This window comes from Harpia harpyja, chromosome 10, assembly GCF_026419915.1.
Source record: "Harpia harpyja isolate bHarHar1 chromosome 10, bHarHar1 primary haplotype, whole genome shotgun sequence".
Classification (NCBI taxonomy): Eukaryota; Metazoa; Chordata; class Aves; order Accipitriformes; family Accipitridae; genus Harpia; species Harpia harpyja.
Window position 1 is genome coordinate 1296458 of NC_068949.1, and position 19947 is coordinate 1316404.

The following is a 19947-nucleotide window of genomic DNA, read 5'->3' on the forward strand; positions in this document are numbered from 1 at the left end:
CTGATAAATTTACCTTGTCTTGCTCTTTCACAGGGCTGAAATATTAACCTGCGTGCTTTAGGCTCTGCATAAAGTAGAACCGCAGCATTTTGAACCCTGTTTAAGGTTATAAATCGGTAAAATGATGTTCTGTATTTGTGTCTGTTGATCCCTTAAGACTTTATGTTAATGATGTAGGCTTTTTTTTTTGAAGCTTTGCTCCCAGATTAGTAATTTAAAGGATCAAAAATTACCATTTTTCTCACTTAATCCAATCTTCTCTCTGCTATGTAATATAAAAGCACAGTTCTACCACCGATTCATTTATTTACGGTCTGTCTCGTAGAAGAACATCTGAGTAAAAAAAAATATCTGCTGGCCTTTAGAGAAGGAGCGCGCTAACTAGCTGCCAAGTTAGGTGATTTCCCGATACGTTTCTGGTCTGAAATAACTTCATTATATTGAAGGCTCCCCTGTTTTCGAATCTGTGTTCTCCATAAAAATCTGATTCTTTGGCTATAAGGGTTTTTTTCCAATCTGTTAGTCCTCCTTTACAGCTCTTCTATGAACCCTCTGCAGTTTTTCACAGCAGTAACTGTGGACACCATAACTGGACATAGATATGACTGATACTAGAGGTAAAATAACCTTCCGATTCCCCTGTTTATACCTCAAGGATTTCATTAGCTCATTTTTGGGGATATCAACCATTTTCTAGGCTCGATGTCAGCTGCCAACGCCATCGGATCGTTCCTCAAAGGGTTGAGAACATCCTGGCTGTGACTTGATCTCGACGGGACCTCATCAGCTGCACGTCCACTTTTGAGATCCCCTTCTTATTTTTAAACATCTCTCATCTCCATCTTGTATCATTCTTACTCTTTTAACCCAAACGTTGTGCAATACCAAGGAAAATGCCACGTGCAGGAGCGTCCCCGAACTTGTGTCACCAAAAAAAATGTTTTCACTGTATTTACTGCCTGCGAGCTGGCGCGAGCATCCCGCAACCCTTCTGGAATGCTGTGAATCCTCGTGTCTCTTCTTGTCTCAGCCTCAGACTGGTGGTGCTGGGATCCCAACAGGTTATTTTCCGAGGTTTACTGGAAAATCAGCAGGAGATATCCAGGGAGCTTGAGGGTCGACCCTGGAAGGGTTTGGGGACCAGTTGTCGGGTAATAAGAGGGGAACTGGGACTTCAGTAGTTGCTGTTGAATATCCTCAGTAGCTGTTGGAAGAGAAAACATTTTCTGTACTGCCATCACCCGGACAGCGACTGCAAATTCAGAGCAGCAATATTTACTAAATCCCCTGAGTCTTCCCTGATCTATTACTGACAATCGTCATCTTTCTACGAAGAGGGACTTTGTACCATTTTCAGAATATCTTTTCATCTAAAACACCGAGGAACAAAAAAAGGGTCGTAAAGCTGAACATTTCAAACTGCTTTAATTATTTTGGTTTTATTTTCTTTTCCCTTCCCTTGGCAATTTTTTACCGTCTGTGTCTCTCTCTGTTACAGGACTGTGCGCGTGTCCACACGTGTTTTTCTTGCATGGCTCTAGTTCTCCTTCTCTCCGTGTCATTGAGTCCTTTTGGCTTCGTGAAATCCAGGTTTTGAAGCACCAACAAACCCAATTGATGCTTTTGTCCTGCGCGTGACCAAGTCATGATTTCTTGTAGCTGAGATTTTTTTTGTTATTTTTTTTAGGCACTGTCCCTGATATTCCATTACTGTGTGCAGGGAGAAGCTCTCCTTGGTTAGAAAATTATTGGCCATCACCTTTCTCAGCATCTCTTTGAAGGAGAAGTGATGAAATCACCCATAGAGAAGATCCTTTTACCTACACGGCGTAGAGAGGCGCTTACAAACTTGGGTCTCCTTTCCTCTGCCGCGATCCTGTAGCATATATAATGTGTAGGTCCCCGCCTGAGCTCATCACCTTCCAGCTCTTCACCTATAGTATTGACCAGCTCTCCAAAGAGAGCTGTAGGTTCATCCAGAAAGCCTGTATGGCCCGTATGTAGTCTGGGGCATCCCACAGCTGGTGCTTCTACATTGTGATTTACTCTATAGAATAATAGAGTAGAATAATACGATAATATAATAACATATATTTGCTATCTAGAATATCTATTCAGCGACCTGCAAGATTATTTTGCTCTAGTCTGCTACGCCTCCTGTTAAATCATATTGCGCAGTAAATAATTCAGTGTATAATAACTGATTTGGGGTTAAATTATTAAAAACCAGGTGTGAAGCTGGCTGGAAAGCTTTGCTACAAAAAACCCCCACGGGTTTCTAATAGAAATCTCAAGCTCCTGTGTAATGTGGGAGGTGAAATGTGTCGGCTTCGCCTACGCAATGCAGAGCTGCTTCACGGTCCCAGCAGGAGGCACAGGATCCCAGCAGGACCAGGGGATCCCAGCAGGACCCATGGGATCCCAGCAGGACCAGGAGATCCCAGCAGAACCCATGGGATCCCAGCAGGACCAGGGGATCCCAGCAGGACCAGGGGATACCAGCAGGACCCCCGGATCCCTCTGGCTACAAGTCCCCAACTTATTTGGAGACATCAGGACTCCGCTGTCATTTTGCAAGGAGAACAAGATGAAAACTCCCAATTTTATTCTCTGAATAGGTTGCTGTTTCGGCTTTAGCGGAAATAAGCTCGCTAGCGGTCATAGTTGAGCATCTGTTAACACGCAACGTTCTTCTAGTGGGATTGCAATAATTGCAGCTCCTGGGGACTGACTGGAAACAAATCTGGCTGCATTTCTTCTGTAATTAATTAATTTTGGGGAGTGATTCTTGGAAGAGGTGTTGGATAGCCGGCAGGGCAGGACACACAGCTAACGTGTCACGCTCGGGAGAGTCTCCTTGTTGAGAGAGCGGTGAAAGAGCAGCCAGACTCCAGTCTCTGCAGCCTGGGAGGTGAGCACAGGTACGGATCGAGCGGTGGGATTTCTCTCTGCTCAGGGTGAGCGTAAAGGATAGTCCCCATGTTTTAAAAAAATGCCAAGCTGTCTCCTTGCTGAAGATATAAATCCGATTATTGCTAATGAGGTGCGTTTGATGTCTGACGGAAGGTGCTCCTGTAATAACTGCTGATCGCAAACCTTCTCCGGACTTTGGGGTTGATCTCACTTTGCTCACACCTCCATCTTGAAGGTCTGCCGGAAGCCTCGTGGTGTGTCCCGGCATCGTCTGAGCTTCGCAGCGTTCCCCTTTGGAGGGTGTTTCATCACGGCGGAAAGTTCGGAAGCTTGATCAGAGCTTTGCCCCGCAAAGCAGCAGCAGCAGCTTCAGCAGGGAGGTGACTTGTCCAGCGACGCTAGAAGGTCCAAGGACAGCGCTGACGTTTCCAACCTCCTGTCCCAGCCTTTACGGTTGCTCTGTGTTTGAAATCCCCTAACGAGGACCTTGCTCTCCAGCCGTTGGGAGAGATTTCCCCTGGATAGTATCAGCTGCAAGGACTTAAGTCTCCAGGAATTAAACTCTCCTTGATAACAGAGCACAAAATTGCTCCCGAAGGAAGAGCTGCCCAGTTTTGGCTCCAAAATACTGATAGTCAAGAACCATTGCCTAGGAAAAAAGGGTAGGCAGGAAAAGATGTGCTCGACTCCTTGCCCTGCCTGCAAGAAATCTTGTGGGAAGGGAAGGGGAAGAGAGAAGGATGCCTTTTGCCTGATCTTGGTCTTTTTCTGGAGGGGTTTTGGCACAGTAAGGTCCTGAACTGCTTCACTATTTCACCTAGCGAGCCATAAAACTAATCCTCGTGAAGGAAAACGTGGCGAGTGTTTGTCCCTGACTGGTTGCTCAAGAACAGGAACTGCAAGATATTAATTGTCTAATGGGGAATGTTCTTTAAATGGTGGTATTACGAAACATTAATTGTTTTTCCCGTTAAAACAACTAAGTTTGAAGGGCGAAGCAACCCTTTCTTTCTTTTCTCTTGGCAGTGACATCCAAACCAGGATCATCCACGGTACCGAACGCAACCCAAGCATCGTCCCCGGCGCAGACGCAGGCGCCGCAGCAAAACCTCCAGTCTGCGCAGACGACTCATTCCTTTCCTTCCGTCACCCCCGACCTCATCGTCCAGACCCCAGTAATGACGATGGTGCCTCCTCAACCTCCTGCGCCTCCTCCGCCTGCTCCCCAGGCCCCTGCACCGCCGGCCCCGGCTCCCCAGCCCATCCAGACTCACCCTCCTGTTATCCCAACACCCGCCCAGCCCGTGAAGGTGAGTAATTACTTAAATATCATAACACAATGGCTTAGATTATCTTCAAGGCGTCGAAACGCCACGGTCGGTCAAGTGGTCGCCCTTTGCTTTGCGGCTGGAGTCGCATTTGAAGGCAAATGGCTGCAGTTCGGTCAAAAAATTCATGTTTTGAGAAACATGAGGAGCCTACGGTGACCCTCTCTGACACCAGTTAAGGTTAGATGTGACAAATTCCACCTGGGTTTGCATGGAAACCCCGTTCATCCTCTTAAAACCTTCCTTCCTTAAGCTTTATATGACTCAGGAAGAAAATCTTGACTTGCTGAAGTGACTCATGCCCTTGACCTTTGCTCGTACAACAGAGATAATCCGTATGTTTTTCTGTAGAACTCAGTACAGACCAACATTATCTGAATATTTTTGGAACGGCTTCCAATGTTCTTCTCGTAGCGTTGCCATGAGGCTTGAGTGACTAGCAATGGCGAATCCGAGTGAACGCTACAAGAAACACAACTCGGTTGAAGCCAAAAGTATGGTGCCAAAAGTAATATTGCTTTATTTGCTCGGTTATAGACAAAAAAAGGGGTGAAGAGGAAAGCAGACACCACGACACCAACAACCATCGACCCAATTCATGAATCGTCATCGCTGCCCGCCGAACCCAAGTCCACCAAGCTGGGTCCACGCCGGGAAAGCAGCCGCCCGGTGAAGCCTCCAAAGAAGGACGTTCCAGACTCTCAACAGCACGTGGTAGAAAAGAGTAGCAAAATATCCGAGCAGTTAAAATACTGCAGCGGGATCATCAAAGAGATGTTCGCCAAGAAACACGCTGCCTACGCCTGGCCCTTCTACAAACCTGTGGATGTGGAAGCACTGGGACTGCACGATTATTGCGATATCATTAAACATCCCATGGATCTGAGCACAATCAAAGTAAGCTCAGGTTTATAGGAGGGGGAGATCGGGGTCGGAGCAGAAAAAAAGATCATTTTCTCCCTGCGCGTGCGCACCAGGCGGCTTCAGATGTCTGCCAGATTTATTTTGGCCGTAGGTTTCTGGTACATTCGGTCTCTCTTCTTCTCCTCTTGCTGTTATCCTGACATTTGGGAAAAAACAAACAAGCCGGCATCCTTCCAGAAGGGCTCTTAGGAAACACTCACACGAGTTTTTTATAGAAAATTTCCATTACTGTATAAATCTACCCTTTTTTATTTAGCCCAGGAGATGGCCTCAGAGAGCATAAATCACAGGAATAAGGGGATTTCATTTAAACCAACCCCGTTTTCATTTTTTTTTTTAAAATAAAGGCCCGTCTTTCTGAAGTTGTCTGTCTAAATCGGTCTTCTGTTAAGCACAGGTAGTTCACTCTAGCTTAAAATTGCTTCATTTTAAAGAGCGACTGCAAATTCATCCATGCTTCCCCTTGAAACTTTAATTCATTATTGGAGTTGTTTAATTTTAAAAAGTGACTGCAGTGTCATCCATGTTTCCCTTTGAAATGTTAATTCATGATTTAGAAGTCTAACTCCAGCTATGAAACCTTAATTCTGTATGTAGAAGTCTTTTAAGTTTTTAGTTCCCAAACCTTAATTCATTAATTAGAAGTCTTTAACTTTTAAGCTACAGGATGAATTTGTGTGCAGGCAGTTTAAGTTTAGCTCTGACTCCTGCTTTGCCCAGTTTGGGCCTGCGTTTTAAAACCAGAGGAGTGAGTTTTCCCTTCCCACAGCCCACTCCTTGCCAAGGTTACACCAGGGCTGAAGCCAGCGAGGATGACGGCTCTTCCTTCGTCGCGGCATTTCAGACCTGTAGGATCTCGGTCGGTCAAACCTTGGGGATGCCGAATTAAATTCTTGGCTTTCTCCTCCGGACTGGCCGGTGGCGAGCGTTAGGTCTTGCACGTCCGTTGCTGACTGTACATCTTGCTGCCCAACTGTCTGGCAGGGCTGCGTGTCTGAGGTCACCCTTGGCAGATGTTGCCGGGACAGCTGTTGAACGTTCTCCGTCTTCCAGTTGTCCAACTCAACCCCTCTTTCCCAGGGAGGGAGAAGGAGGCATGAAACTTCTCTTGGCTCAGCTGGCGTTGCCACAGCTGGACGCGGCGTTCGGAAGGATGAGGGGTCGTCTCAAGGCTGTCTCCACCCGTATCAGTCCTCCCAGCTGCACGTAGGCTTGGGACAGGAGCAGGTAGCCATAGAGCAGGTCTGTGCTTTCCTAGGGTGGAGGTCCAAGCTCTAGAGACACCAGCTTGGTTCCTGGAGGAAGGGTGGATGGTTGAAAGCAGGCAGGATGGTTAAAACCTGGCCCCTGCATCAACAAAGCCTGTCATCATCTTCCATCGTTGGGTGAAGGACCATCCTGGTGTCCTCTGTCCCTCAACCAGGCTACACCGTTAAGGCAACTCTCGAGATCTTCCTTCTAGGGGAACGATCTGAGCAAAGCTCACCGTATTCTTCTGCCAACGCACAGTCACGGAGGTTTAGCCCTTCTTGGTTAAGTCAGGTAGAGCCAGGGTTCGTGCTCCTGGCCTTCAACACCGCTCTTCATCGGTGTTGAAGCATCCCCGTTCGGTTCTTCATCCAAAACGCCTAGCTGCTATGAACCACACAGACAGCGAGAAGGTGGCTTGGAAAGTAGGTAGTCCTCTTTTGAACATCATTGAGGATGCCCGTAGTCAGCTCTTATTTCTTTATAAACCATCCACAATCCTTCGTTTGACCAAAATTAGTCGTTCTTTTGACCACAATTAGTCATTCCAGTGTAGGGAGAAAATGGGTGTGCAAAATCTGTGGGTGCCACAGAGCTGTACTTAATGAATCAATCGATTTGGTGTATTTGCACTGTTAATAGTGAGTTTTGTTGAGTTTTTTTCCTCTCCTCTCCTTTCTAGTCTAAACTGGAGAACCGGGAATACCGAGATGCTCAGGAATTTGCGGCGGACGTACGATTGATGTTCTCCAATTGCTATAAGTACAACCCCGCTGATCACGAGGTGGTGGCCATGGCACGGAAGCTGCAGGTAAGGACGCGTGTTGTCGCAGCCTGCTTCGGTTTTCGATGAACGCCGGCGTCTCTTGATTTATTTTCCAGCATGAAGGGCCACGTAGTCTTGAAATAACATTAAAAAATGCCAGCGTGGTGGATAATGGTTAAAAAAATTATACTTTTTGCTGCGCAAGTGATACAAGGAGTGGGCTGACTCAGCCCAATTTGCTCCTTTAAACTCTTATTTTGTTTAATAGCGTCTTCTTTGTGTCCTCTTAGCTTTTTGATACAAGAGTAGGAAGGAAAAGTGTGGCTCCAAAATGTCACTTTTCTCCTCAAAACACTTGGAGGGAAAATAAGTGACAGTACCTGCTGTGTTGTGCTGCTTTAGTTACCTCTTTCTTCATTCTTACAGTGAAGTTTTCTGCTCTCTACTCGTTCTGAAAGGTTTGTAATTAATGAATTAGCTGCTAAAGAAGCCCCAAGTCTCGAGTGAAGTGCTTAGCTTAATGCATGTGCTCCGCCACTCCGAAAAGTTGTCTTGATTCCCTCATTTCTCAGTAAATCAGAGCTGCTACGTGGGGTCGCCTGGCCGAAGCAGGGAAAAGCACTTCGAGCGGATCTGGGAGAGACCAAGTTCCTTTCGGTGCTGAAGAAGCTCGCAGCAGCCGCAGAGGACCGCTGCAAGGGGACAAAGAGCTCCTACATTTGATTTTTTGACCCAAGCATTTCAACACCTATCATTAAAAACATTCAGGCATCCCCCATATCTGTGATTTCAGGCAGTTCGTTCCCTTAAATGCTGATTTCTCCTTTTTTTTTTTGCTTTGGGAGGATTGCGGGCACGGTTGTTGTGCTCTAAAGAAATAAGGTCTCCTGCTGTACATCATTTGGTCCCTCCTTAATAACTTCACCGAGTCACATTTGATACCAATGGAGCGGCCGGGAGTTTCTGTGAAATTCCAAAATCCGTGTGGAGCTGCGTGCTGGACACCGGAAAGATGCCTCGACCGCGGCAAGAAGTGGATGCAGGTTGGGCTTGGCGGGACGTGAGACGTATGTGAGGACACGGGAACCAAATCCGTAAGGGAAGAGGTTTTATTAGCGTAGAAAAGTGCAACTCCGGCGGCGTGGAGTGGAACGACGCGGCGGTGGAGTCTCACTGTGTGAAAGGAGAAGAAAAGCAGCGTGGTTTGCTTTAACCTTCGGAAAACAGGTCGAGAAGGGATCTGAGTTACACCAGAAAGCACTGGAGAGATTGGGAAAAACTATTAGGTTGGGGAAAAAGCTATTAAATTGGGGGGGAAAACTGTTAGGTTGCAGGATGTTTGATTCGAGAAACAACCCCCCAAAAAGGTGAAACTGGATATTAATAGCTTTGCTGGGTTTTCCTACCTGGAAACCTCATGTAAAAACCTCCATGTGATGCAGCTTCCCCCTCCGCTAACGTCGAAGGAACTTTACTCGATGAAAGTATCGGCTCGTGAAAAAGCTGCCGGCTGTTTTGCTTCAATCCAGATGTGAAGCTGTGACAAAAGGGTCAAGGAAACGAAGCGGCAGCAAAGCCAGCATGTGTGTTCTCAGTTTTTAGACACATTTATTTTTTCGTGATGCTTTTATAAAAATACAGCTCAGGTTTGGGCCGGTTTAATTTGAGATGAGTACATGCTGAGTAAACGTGTGTTTCAGCTTGCTTTTAGCATGAATTCAGTAGAATTCATCATCTTATTCATGTCTTTTTCTGGATTTCATGGTAATTAGACGCCTGGAAAACACGATGCTCACCCTCTGGCTGCTCTTTCCTTCTTGTTTTGGTCTAATGAAGAACTTCGCAGCCTCTTTAACCGACGTCTTGGAGCATTTTCCAGCCAACAGCAGAATGAAAGGGTGATATCCAATCTGAAATTCTGGTCGCTCTTGTCGCAGGCTGCCGAGCACTGAATAGTTTCACGGAAACTTGTGATTTTTTCTTTTCTTTCACCCCTTTTTATGGGGGAAAATCCTCAGCGACCAGCATTGCCAGGTGACGCCGTCTGGACCAAGGGCTGTATGAAATCAGGATTTCACCCGCATCAATCCCATGGACAAGCTCGGGAACACGTCCCTGCACAGAGCAACCACTTGGGAAACTTTATTTCTGACGTAAAAGATGAGAAAAGTGCTTTTTGAATGTAATAGTCCCCAGAAAATGGGCATTAAATTTCAGAGCAGCCCCTTAGCGGCGATGCGGTGGAGGTGGGTACCAAAATACCAGTTGGATCCCGCTCCCCACCTGGTTGAGACCAAGGTGGAGCCTCTCCGTTTGCTTTTCCTGTGCCCAGAAAACTGATTTCAGAAATAAAATTTTTAAAAGGAGGTTTCTGGAGCGCTGCTGAGGTTTGCAAACAAGGCTGAGGATTCAAGTTTGGACTTGAGCTCCCATAAACAATATACACGGCGTCTTGCTTAATAGACCGCCCCGGTCGCTGCCTGCTGCGTTACCCCTCCGTCCTGGAAACATCAACTGCTGAAATAACTCGTTTTTCTGCTTTTTGTTACCATTTCATCGTCAGAAAATGATTTCTTGGATTTTCAGGGTTAACACCAGCTCACAGAAGAGGTTTATGATTTATGTTTGTCCAAGCGAGGATGGGTCAGTGGTACTGGTGATGTACAAAACAGTAGCAGTAAGATTCCCTTGATTAAAAAGGCATTAATTAGCTTGTTATCTACTCATGGGGTTTTCTCTTCCATGCTTTCCCGCGTGCATTGCTCGGGATCCTTCAGACACTGCTGGTTTTTCATAACCCGGATGCTTCAGAGTTGATAGATTGCTTTTTAACTTCACACAAAAGAACTTTAAATTAACCTTCCTGTTAATTAAAAGACTAGATAGGTATAAAAAAAATAGGAAGGTTTTATTTCTGACCCTAGAGAATTTAAAAATTGATTATATACGGTGGTGTAGCATTGCCTGCTGGTGATAATCAAGGACTGGACTTTCTGGTTCATGGAAAACAATAATTAGGTTGTAAACACCCATTAAGTGCAGTGATTCAGTGACAAATATATGTGCGCGCCTCCATCATCCCACAAGCGATGCCATTGCTGGAGGAGCTTGGAAATTACTCCTTTTCCTCCAGCGTTTTTTTGCTCCTTCCCCTGAAATTTGAGCCTGAGCGCGTAAATGGAAGCCAGTGGCATTTCTGCCAGCAGATGGAAGCAGCAAAGCAACTTCTACAGTGTCCGGAAAAGCCATCGCTGCTGAAAAGAAGGCCTGAATAAAGGCACGAGGAGGCTGAGAATGGAGAAATGCGGTCCAGCAGCGCTCCGCCTGCTCACGTTTAAGAAGGAGGGTGGAAAAAATAATGTTTGCTGAGGTAGGGGAGAGCCCAACAGGTCCTTAAAATCACAAGGATGAGCCTGAGCTAGAAGAGCTGGAAGCCTTCATGGATGAAAATACCGCTCCCATGCTCGAGCGATGAGTTAAATCAGCGTGATTTGATGTCACGGGGTGTTTGACTTGCTGAAGAATTTTGGATAAGTTGTATAAATCCATATGAACGTGCACACAGTTAATATTTACAGTCTGTAGAGTTTTAGAAATAAGGCACAGACCTTGCCTGGTGGGTTTGCGGTCACAGCTGCACGCCCAGGACATGGAAAATAGGAAAAATAAATGGTAACTGTAGACTGGAAGTCAAACCTTCAGGCAGGAGGAGAAATTATCTTTTATTTTTTTTATGACTTGGTATTGAAGAGGTGGACGCTGACACTTGTGCCACCTTCGGGCTGTCCTTCCCACCATCGCCTGAGTCATCTTGTGGGAGTTGCCTGTCTCCTTACAGGCTCTAAAAGGAGCCTGGGGCGAGTTGCTAAGCTCAGAAATAAGTGCCTGACTTCTAAAGACCTAAAAACGGGTCAATCGAGCCTGTTTTCAGGTCTCCCTTGTCTTGTAGGAGGTGCAAAAAAATGGCATTTTTGTCTGCAAGTGCTTCGCCCTGCACAAGGTGGCACCTTGGGGAAAAAAAAAAATCTCTTTTTGGATGCAAGAGGCACTCGTTCCTCTTCAGGGAAACTAAAAAAGCATGTTCAAAACCCTTCCTTCAAATAAATTCAACAGGCACCGAGAAATACAACCAGGCTTTAAATGCAACCAGGCTGTCCCACCTTATCTGCCTTGTCTTAGGTTTAAATGAAGATGGATTTTCATACTGGGCTTTAGGAGAAAAAAGGACTGTCACATCATTGGGATAACTGGAATTAAACTGGCTTCGCACCCATTGCTCTTGAGGATAATGGGAAACATCTTTGCGCAAGTGTTTGGCTTGAATCGAGGTGGTTTTCTCGGGACATGGGTTGGGAAAATCCAGGCAGGCTGAAGAGGAGAGGGGATTGCGGCTGCGGAGCTGTGGCCGCAATTCCTGCCTTGAGCCCTCTGCGAATCCATTGCGGGAGAAGATGTAGATGATGTCAAGAACCTGGACGATGCGAGTTTTTAAATTACTCTTGCCCTTCTTGCTGGTAAACGTTTTCCCCCCAAACCATCTTGGAGACGGTCAAAATTCCAAGTGGACTTGGAGCTTTCAGAAGATTATCTTCTCTGCGACACACGGTGTGTTGATTGCTTGGGTAGATACCACAAATCTGTAGGGAACACCCTGGAGATCACAACCGCGCTTGTAGTATCCCGCTTTGCCAAACCTTACGTTATTTTTCCCTGTATTTGCAGGACGTGTTCGAAATGCGCTTCGCCAAGATGCCGGATGAACCAGAAGAACCTGTGATTCCAGCTTCTTCTCCCGTGGTGGTGCCACCTCCCACCAAGGTGGCTCCCCCTTCATCTAGCGATAGCAGCAGCGATAGTTCCTCCGACAGCGACAGCTCATCGGATGATTCCGAGGAAGAGCGAGCTCAGCGGTTAGCGGAGCTCCAGGAACAGGTACCACGTCCGTCGTGATGGACTGGGGGTGTCCAACGTGTCCTTCTTGAACTTGGGGGCCTCGGGGACATTGCTTAAAGCCGTGGACTTTCTAGTTGTACGATAGTGACCATCAGCTGCAAAGTGCTCCAAAATTGTTAGTTTTAAAGTGATAAACGAAGGAGTTGGTGCTTTTCAGGACGGTCCTTCCAGTTGCCGTTAGGACGCGCAAGATGGTCCCCAACGGCAGGAATTTGCTGCCTGCGCTCGGGTGGTGTCTTCGGAGCAGGCAGGATGCTCCTGAGCAGGCAGGATACCCCAGGGCTGCCTGAACTCGTGGGCTGGAGCAAGTATTTACCCAGCGTGGGGGAAGCCCATGAGATAACGAGCAGTGTTCCAACCTGTAGCTTTATCTCCTGCATCTTCCCCATTTGTGGCATTGTTAGCGCTGGTAATTAAAGCATCACTAGTGCTGACGAAGCAAGCAGCCCTCTTCTGCCTTAGCGGGGAGAAATACCCATAAAGAGGTTGTCTCCTTCCTCTTGCAGTGGTCAACACCTCAATATACAGAAATCAGAGTGTGATGAAAAGCTGGAAGAACTGACTTAATTAATAGTAAAAGATAAGAAAGCGTTAGGCAGTAGAGAAAAAAGTTAATTAATATGGAAAAGGAGGAGGTGCTGGGCAAAAGTATCTTGATCTTTGTATGTGTCTGCCTCTCAGCTTAAAGCAGTGCATGAACAGCTTGCAGCCCTGTCCCAGCCACAGCAGAACAAACCAAAGAAAAAAGAGAAAGACAAGAAGGAGAAGAAGAAAGAGAAGCACAAAAAGAAGGAAGAGCTGGAAGACACCAAGAAAAGCAAAGCCAAGGAACCGCCACCCAAGAAGGCCAAGAAAAGCAACAGCAACAGCAGTACCTCCAGGTCAGCCCTGTCCCTCTTCCATCACCTAATCCTTCTGTTTTACCGCGCAGCACTTACATATTTTTATTTCCCCTTTGCTAATTAACTTAATTATACACAGGATTCTTGACAAGTAACACCTTTGCCAGGGCTGACTCGCAGCAAGCCCCTCGCCTCCGGAGGCGTTGCTCAAGGTCAAGTCCCAACCATGAGTTTAGCTTCATTTTTGGGGGCTGATGCTTTTCCGCGTGGCTGCTGTGAGCATGCCAAGTACGGGAGAGAGGAAAAAGAAAAAAATCAGGTGGAGTCGCTCTGTTGGATCTCAAATCCTTGAATCCTCTAATTTTTCCTCCCTCTCCTTTTTTTTTTGAAAGCTGTAGGTTTTAAATTAAGAGGTAAGATGCTGAGAGCCAAGTCTCTACCGCTTGTCAGCTGCTGGCTCGAAGGGGAGGCAGGATCTTGGTATTTAACCCGAGGCAAAAAGGGAGGTGTTTGGCATATTTAGATGTAACGAGATGAAATTAAGAAAGAAGGAAATAACGAGCAAGATCTTGGAGCTTGTCTCTGTCCCCGGGCTTCACCACAACGTTGAGTGTGTTCAGACTTTGCATAAACCCTAGCAGGCACGGCAGCGGATTATTTTAGGGAAATGGACCGTCTGTGACACCATTAACCTCATCCTTTACCAATTCTGGGGTAATTTTCTACCCAGACGTCATTTATTAACTGCGTTAGCACTGCATCCGCTGCGAATGGCGGGATAAATATCTACAAATCTACCTCCATCAGTTCTGAAGTGTAGATAACCCTGATGGTGATGTCAAGGAGTGCCCGTAGCTGTTTTTTTCCCCTTCTTATGAACATACGTTTTTTACGGATGCTGGGTTTTACTTCTCTTTGGGGTGTCAAGCTCTGAAACACCCCAACCTCTTGCCTTTCCTGGTGAGAAATGAGCAGCATCAGTTGAGCCTTGGTCCATCCAAGTGCGGATGTAAGGAATTCCCCTCCGGAGCTGCTCCTGCTTTTCTGAATTATCTCATGGAACTGCTCATCTCTTTGGGAGAGCGAGCACTGGGATGGGTAGCTCAGCCTTGGGTGTCTTAACAGCAGGTTGAGTTCAGCTTTCTTGTCTAACAGCAGGTTGAGCTTAGCCTTGGGTGTCTAACATCAAGTTGAGCTCAGCCTTGGGTGTCGTAACAGTAGGTTGAGCTCAGCCTTCTTGTCTAATGGCGGGTTGAGCTCAGCTTTCTTGTCTAACAGCAGGTTGAGCTCAACTTTCTTGTCTAACGGCAGCTTGAGCTCAGCTTTCTTGTCCAACAGCAGCTTGAGCTCAGCCTTCTGCGTCCCAGCCTCGTGGTTGAGCTTCAAGCTCAAGCCGTAAATGAAAAAGATGCTCGTTTCCAGGGTGGAAAGTAAAAATACTAAAAATAGACTGATTTAGTGGTTAAATTTGAGAGGTTAGACCCAGGCGGCTGCTTTTCGGTCTGTTCTATAATAACATTTTATAATTGTTCTTAAGTAGTAAGAAGGAGCCTGTGACGGTGAAGAACAGCAAGCCCCCTCCAGCCTACGAGTCTGAGGAGGAGGAGAAGTGTAAACCCATGTCCTATGAGGAGAAGAGGCAGCTGAGCCTGGACATTAATAAACTCCCCGGTGAGAAACTGGGCCGAGTTGTCCATATCATCCAGTCGAGAGAACCCTCGCTCAAAAACTCCAATCCTGATGAGATTGAGATTGACTTTGAGACGTTAAAACCATCCACCTTACGGGAGCTGGAGAGATACGTAACGTCGTGTTTACGGAAGAAGAGGAAACCTCAAGGTACCTTTTAGCCTCAAAACCAGATTTTTTCCTTATTCCAACGATGCTTTCCGAGGCTCGAGACAGAGGCGGGCAGGAGAAAAGATGGGTGCAGGTATTTAGATGCTCGATAACCTAGTCTAGTGAAAAAGAGGATTTTATTTTATTTTTTTAATTGCATTTAATTGACCATTTCTCTAATGACACATCAATACGTGTATAAAATCCTGCCGCGGGGCTGGAATTTGGCGGTGCTGATACGAGGCCGCTAATTCCTATATTGCTCCGAAATGTCCATATTTTAATTCCAATTTGTATCTTTACAAAGAGCTGCAAGTGGTTCATTTCAATCTGACGCAAACGATTTTTCTTAAACCCGTTAACGATCTTTCTGACGAGCGGCAGAGCTTTGTTTTGGGGCAGGGAGCGGAGGCGAGGTGGGAGAAAACCAATTCCTCTCCCCTCGGCATCCATGGGTTGCCGGCGTACTGGACGGATGTCGGATGCAGGGAGTTTGCTCTGGAACTTGGCAGGATTCGGGCTGAGGGACTCCCTGCGCCTCCCACCTCCACTTCTGGAGGTAGAAGAGGGTTTTTCCCCTTTTTTAATAGATCTGGGTTTTATTTTTTAATGGGTATTTTGATACACTTTAATATATTTTCATCCATTTAAATCTATTTTAAATATATTTTTATATCCATTTGTTATATCTGTAAATTCCATTTAGATATATTTATACCTATTTTTATTTTTAAAATATTTTAAAATATATATTTCTGTAGTAAATACACATCTTTATTAATGGCCAAAGACCAGCTAAATACTTTTTTACATAAATTGCCCACAGCAAAAAGGGATCTGGCAGCGACAGGGGGAGAAATAAGGGAATTTAAAGGGAATCTCTTGATTTCCCAAAGCCAAAGGGTAATGATTACTTCCTGGGATAAATCCAAGTGGAAAACAAACTCGGCCAAATCCTAGAAGCTTTCTCTATCCTTCCATTCCCCAGCAAAAGATGTAATTTGTTTTTTTTTTCCTTTGGTTTAGGGGTTTAGTAAAGGGCTCCAACATCGCTGGTGGCTTGAGGAACTCCTAGGCTCTAGCCACCTTTTTCTTCTCATTTAAGCTATTAAAAAAAGGCAATTTTATGCTTTTCTACTGCCTCACCCTCCTGCCCCCTCCTTAGACCAACAAGTTGAGGCAGCTAAAAAAAAAAGCAAGTTTTCAACCCCCTGTCACGCAAGATTAAGCACCGGCTTGTGGCTGGGCACAAGCAGGGTGGAGGAGGAAAAAACCCTGGTCTTAGGCCAGCCTAAAGCGGCTGGGTAAAACCAGACCTTTCTACCCCGGAGGGGTTTAGGAGGATGAAGAACGACCTCGCCCGAGCGAGCGAGCGTGTGTCATGCGGCCGGATTTCTGCTGGGATGGGCTTAAATCCCAGCTGGCTCCCATCAGTACATCCCCATCCCGCTTCGGATGCTGATGGAAGGGGACACCCCCATCGCACTCCACCCCGTAAAAAATCATCACCCCAAAGACCTCAGAGACCCCGCTGTGTCCCAGCTAGTGCAGATCAGCAATAGAAATAAGCAGAGGTGCAGGATTAAAGCTCAGCTCAGCCCATCCGCAGGAATATCCAGACGCCCCAGGTCTTGCACGGCCCCCAGGGTGGCCGCTGGTGTCGGTACGGGAGGAGCAGGCAGGTTTGGGAGGAGCAGGCAGCAGCAGGCAGGACTCGGGGTTATTAATTAGCCTTTAACGATGTCGTACTGTTGTCTTCTTGCAGCGGAGAAAGTGGATGTAATTGCTGGTTCCTCTAAAATGAAGGGGTTCTCCTCCTCAGAGTCTGAGAGCACCAGCGAGTCCAGCTCCTCCGACAGCGAAGATTCAGAAACAGGTTAGACGCAGCTTATTTAACGACTCAGTCCTAGACCTGGTTTCTGTATAAATAAATATGTTTTCATTCCTGGCTCGGTCTTTTAATTATTTTATTTTTTTGTCTTTATAATGAAAAAACCAATATACGCAGCCGCATGTTGCTCGTTTTTGGGCTCGACATGGACAACTTGGCGGTAGTGATGTTGTCTCTGGCCCAACACAATAATTTTTCATAAGCTTTTCCTTGCTGAACTTGGACGTGAGCGCGGGAGCCAAAAAACCAGCGTGCGCCAAGGTAGCTCTTTGTCTGGTTAATGACCTAGATTTGTATTTTTAGAAAAACGCTGTATTTTTCCCTCAAAAGAGAGGTTTTTAAACGTTGTCGCCAGCACTGCTCGCGCCACAGAGGATGGAGAAAGACGGAGGAAATGGGGTTTTACATGTGAAAGTCTTTATTTTATGGCATCGGGCAGATCTCGAGAAAAAAGGATTTAAAATTAAATTTTAAATTTTAAATCACCAGAGCGGTGTTTGCTCTGCGTAACTCTTTGCTTTTCCTTCGTACCACCATCATTCAGGCTTAAATGAAGCTGTTCTCACGTTCTTAATTATTACGCTTTCCTTGTTAGTGTTCCCTCCTTGGTTTTAAGGAAGCAAAGCTTGTGCCGTCACTTAAAGCTGTTTTTTCCTCCTAGCTGGCTAACTCAGCTTGGACTCCGGAGGTTAAGCTGGGCTTACCCCAGCACTTAAGTCAACGGTAAGACTTTTGCATCTCCGATGGGTTGGGAAATCAGGAGATGCACGTGGCAGAAAATAATCTGGATTTATTTTCATAGTGGGGTTGGGTGCATAGGGCAAACAGCACCGAAAAAAGGAACAGAAATTAAAAAAAAAAAAAAAAATCCCCCAAAATAAATCAGGATTGATTGGACTCGCCTTTGAGCCGGTGCTGGCAATGCTTCCCAGCGATTCTCCAGTTTTTAGGGATGTGTTTGTCTGGCAGAAGTCCGGAGTCTGATATCTTTGAACATATTTACCTACTTTAATGTATTTTTAATAGAATTGGGCTTTTTTTTTTTTTTAGAGGTTGAAAGGTTTTGATGGAGTGTTTAGGGTTGACTCTTGGCAATCAGAAAGTCAAATTATTTGATGCTAAATTCTGCCCTGGCTTGATGGGGGAAAGCAAAACCGGCTGTATTTATGCTCTTAAACAAGTTTTTATCCAATTCATCTTTATTTCTGCCGAACTTAGAATCACATCAACCAAAATAAACCAGAGCGACCAGTTTATCACGACCCACTTTACCATGTCACGTTAATCTTGGCCAACATCAACTCATCCCAAATCCAGAGCCTTAATCCCGGCATCCCATTTCCAAATGGAACCCATCCGATAAAATTTTCCCGCTGAACCCATGCGCTACAAATCCCCAAACTGCTTTTTATTTAAAATTCTCCCCCCCCAAGCTGATGATAGATCCTCAACCAGATAGCAGGATCCTGGACCAGGTTGTATTTCGGGTGATGATTTATAGGGATGATCTCGGGGATCCTTCCGGAGCGTGGCGGTGGGGATGTGAGACGTAAGGTGGGAATTTTCGGGATGCGCCGGTGCCAAACCCTTCTTGTTTCAATGAGCAGGGCTAATTAAAACCTAGAAAGGCGCCAAAATCTCCTCTGTGCTGCTCTCGCTCCGGCAAAGCCAGCTTCCGATAGAGCGGAAAATGCTCTTTTTTGAGCGTTTCTCCCCAAACAGTGGCTGGGTGGATGTGGAGGAGCACGGGTTGCTCTTGCGTTTGAGTTTTTAAATGCTTTTGTCCTCTTTTTGACTGCTTTTCCCCAAATCCAATGTCTCCGGTGTTTGCCATCCTGGCTGCAAGTATTTGGGATTTGTTTGGCCAACGTAGACCGACGGTGTCCGGGTTGGGCTCCCGCTCCAGTGCTTGGAAAATCTTAACCAACCCAGCTCTGGCACAGATACCCTCGGTCTACGCCAGAGTTAATCACCATTGGAGGGCGAATCCAAGCCGTAACGCTTTGGGTAGGAGGTTAATTAAGAGAATTAATCTCTTTTGTTCAATTAATTTCCAATGCCGATGGGTTTTCGCTCTCCTAAACCATTTTTTCCTCCCCTTTCTGATAAAATACATGATGAAAACCCTTGACCGCAGGGATTTGCCCAATATCCGGTAGATCTTGTCCATCCTGGTATTTGCCACGTTACTGTTGAATCACTTGCAAGTTGTCTTTTAAGACATTTCAAGAGGTTTTAAGACTTTTTAAGATGTTTCAAGACCTTTTAAGATGTTTTAAGACATTTTAAGACATATTTTTGACCGTACGTTGTCCTGTTAGTTTATGATGGTGTTATTTTAACAACTCCGAGTGGGACGGGAAGGTTAGTTTTGCTGTTGTAAAATACTCACATATTTTTTTCCAGGAGGATAATCATGCCAACACCTGCGTTGGCTTAAGCAGAGAATTAGATTTAAAATTTGCCGGTAAGCTTCAAAATTTGCCCTGCAATTTTTAGTAAGATTGGCATCTTAACAATTTATTTTCTGTTAATGAAGTTTTTATTTGCCCTCCGAGCCGCTGTACAGTGGGATTACTTTGAGCAGTAGATATTTGTGATTTTAAAACCAGTGGCAAAAGTCAGTAACATGGATTTTTTTACCTTGATTTTTGCATTTGCTTGGGTTTATCGTAAAAAAAAAAAGAGGCGGTCAGTGCTAACGTATATAAGCAAATGCAGATGCGATGAAATTGTAAGCTAAAATTAATTGCAATTAATTGCAGCTCCATTTTATTCTCTTTAAAGTGCGGGTTTGCTGCTCGGCAGCGGCTCCCACGAGCTGCCCCTTGCCTTTTTGCAATCCAGAACTTTTAAAATCTAAATTATTTTTATTTTACCTGCTTGAATCTATGCGACGTCTCCATCCCTCCTTGTAGCTGGCAATTAAACGTTATTTTATTAAATTGGGAGTGTTTTACCAAAAATCTGCTGAAACTCTGAAAATAGGAGGCTTCAAAGGGAGGAAGAATAATAATAATACCGGTTTTGTAGCGTAGGAGATGGGACTGAGCCTTTGCCTTGAGCTCTGAGAAACCAGAGGTGCCGATCGAGAGGGTTATTCCGGTTTAACTTGTTGTAATTAGCAATTAGTGGATGCAAATGACCCCAAACTCCATCCTGGAAGCATCTAGGTAGGATTTTTTGCTTGCAGGCGGCCAGGAACGAGCTCTCCGAGCTGCTTCTCCCGGCTTCAAGCTTCGG

At 45.7% G+C, this 19947-nt stretch overlaps 1 protein-coding gene across 14 annotated transcripts in view; it reads left to right on the plus strand.

The window, feature by feature from the left end:
* BRD4 (bromodomain containing 4) overlaps window positions 1-19947 on the plus strand; it is a 74632-nt gene that overhangs the window by 39500 nt on the left and 15185 nt on the right. For 11 of the 14 annotated variants that reach the window (XM_052799186.1, XM_052799182.1, XM_052799188.1 and 8 more), the window contains 7 exons: window positions 3940-4223; window positions 4779-5138; window positions 7096-7224; window positions 11902-12111; window positions 12814-13013; window positions 14512-14813; window positions 16579-16689. In XM_052799186.1, the coding sequence (XP_052655146.1) occupies window positions 3940-4223; window positions 4779-5138; window positions 7096-7224; window positions 11902-12111; window positions 12814-13013; window positions 14512-14813; window positions 16579-16689 (1596 nt within the window). Of the gene's footprint in view, window positions 1-1687; window positions 1895-3939; window positions 4224-4778; window positions 5139-7095; window positions 7225-11901; window positions 12112-12813; window positions 13014-14511; window positions 14814-16578; window positions 16690-19947 lie in introns of those variants that run through there. The other 3 variants (XM_052799194.1, XM_052799180.1, XM_052799192.1) reach the window with 3 other exon arrangements.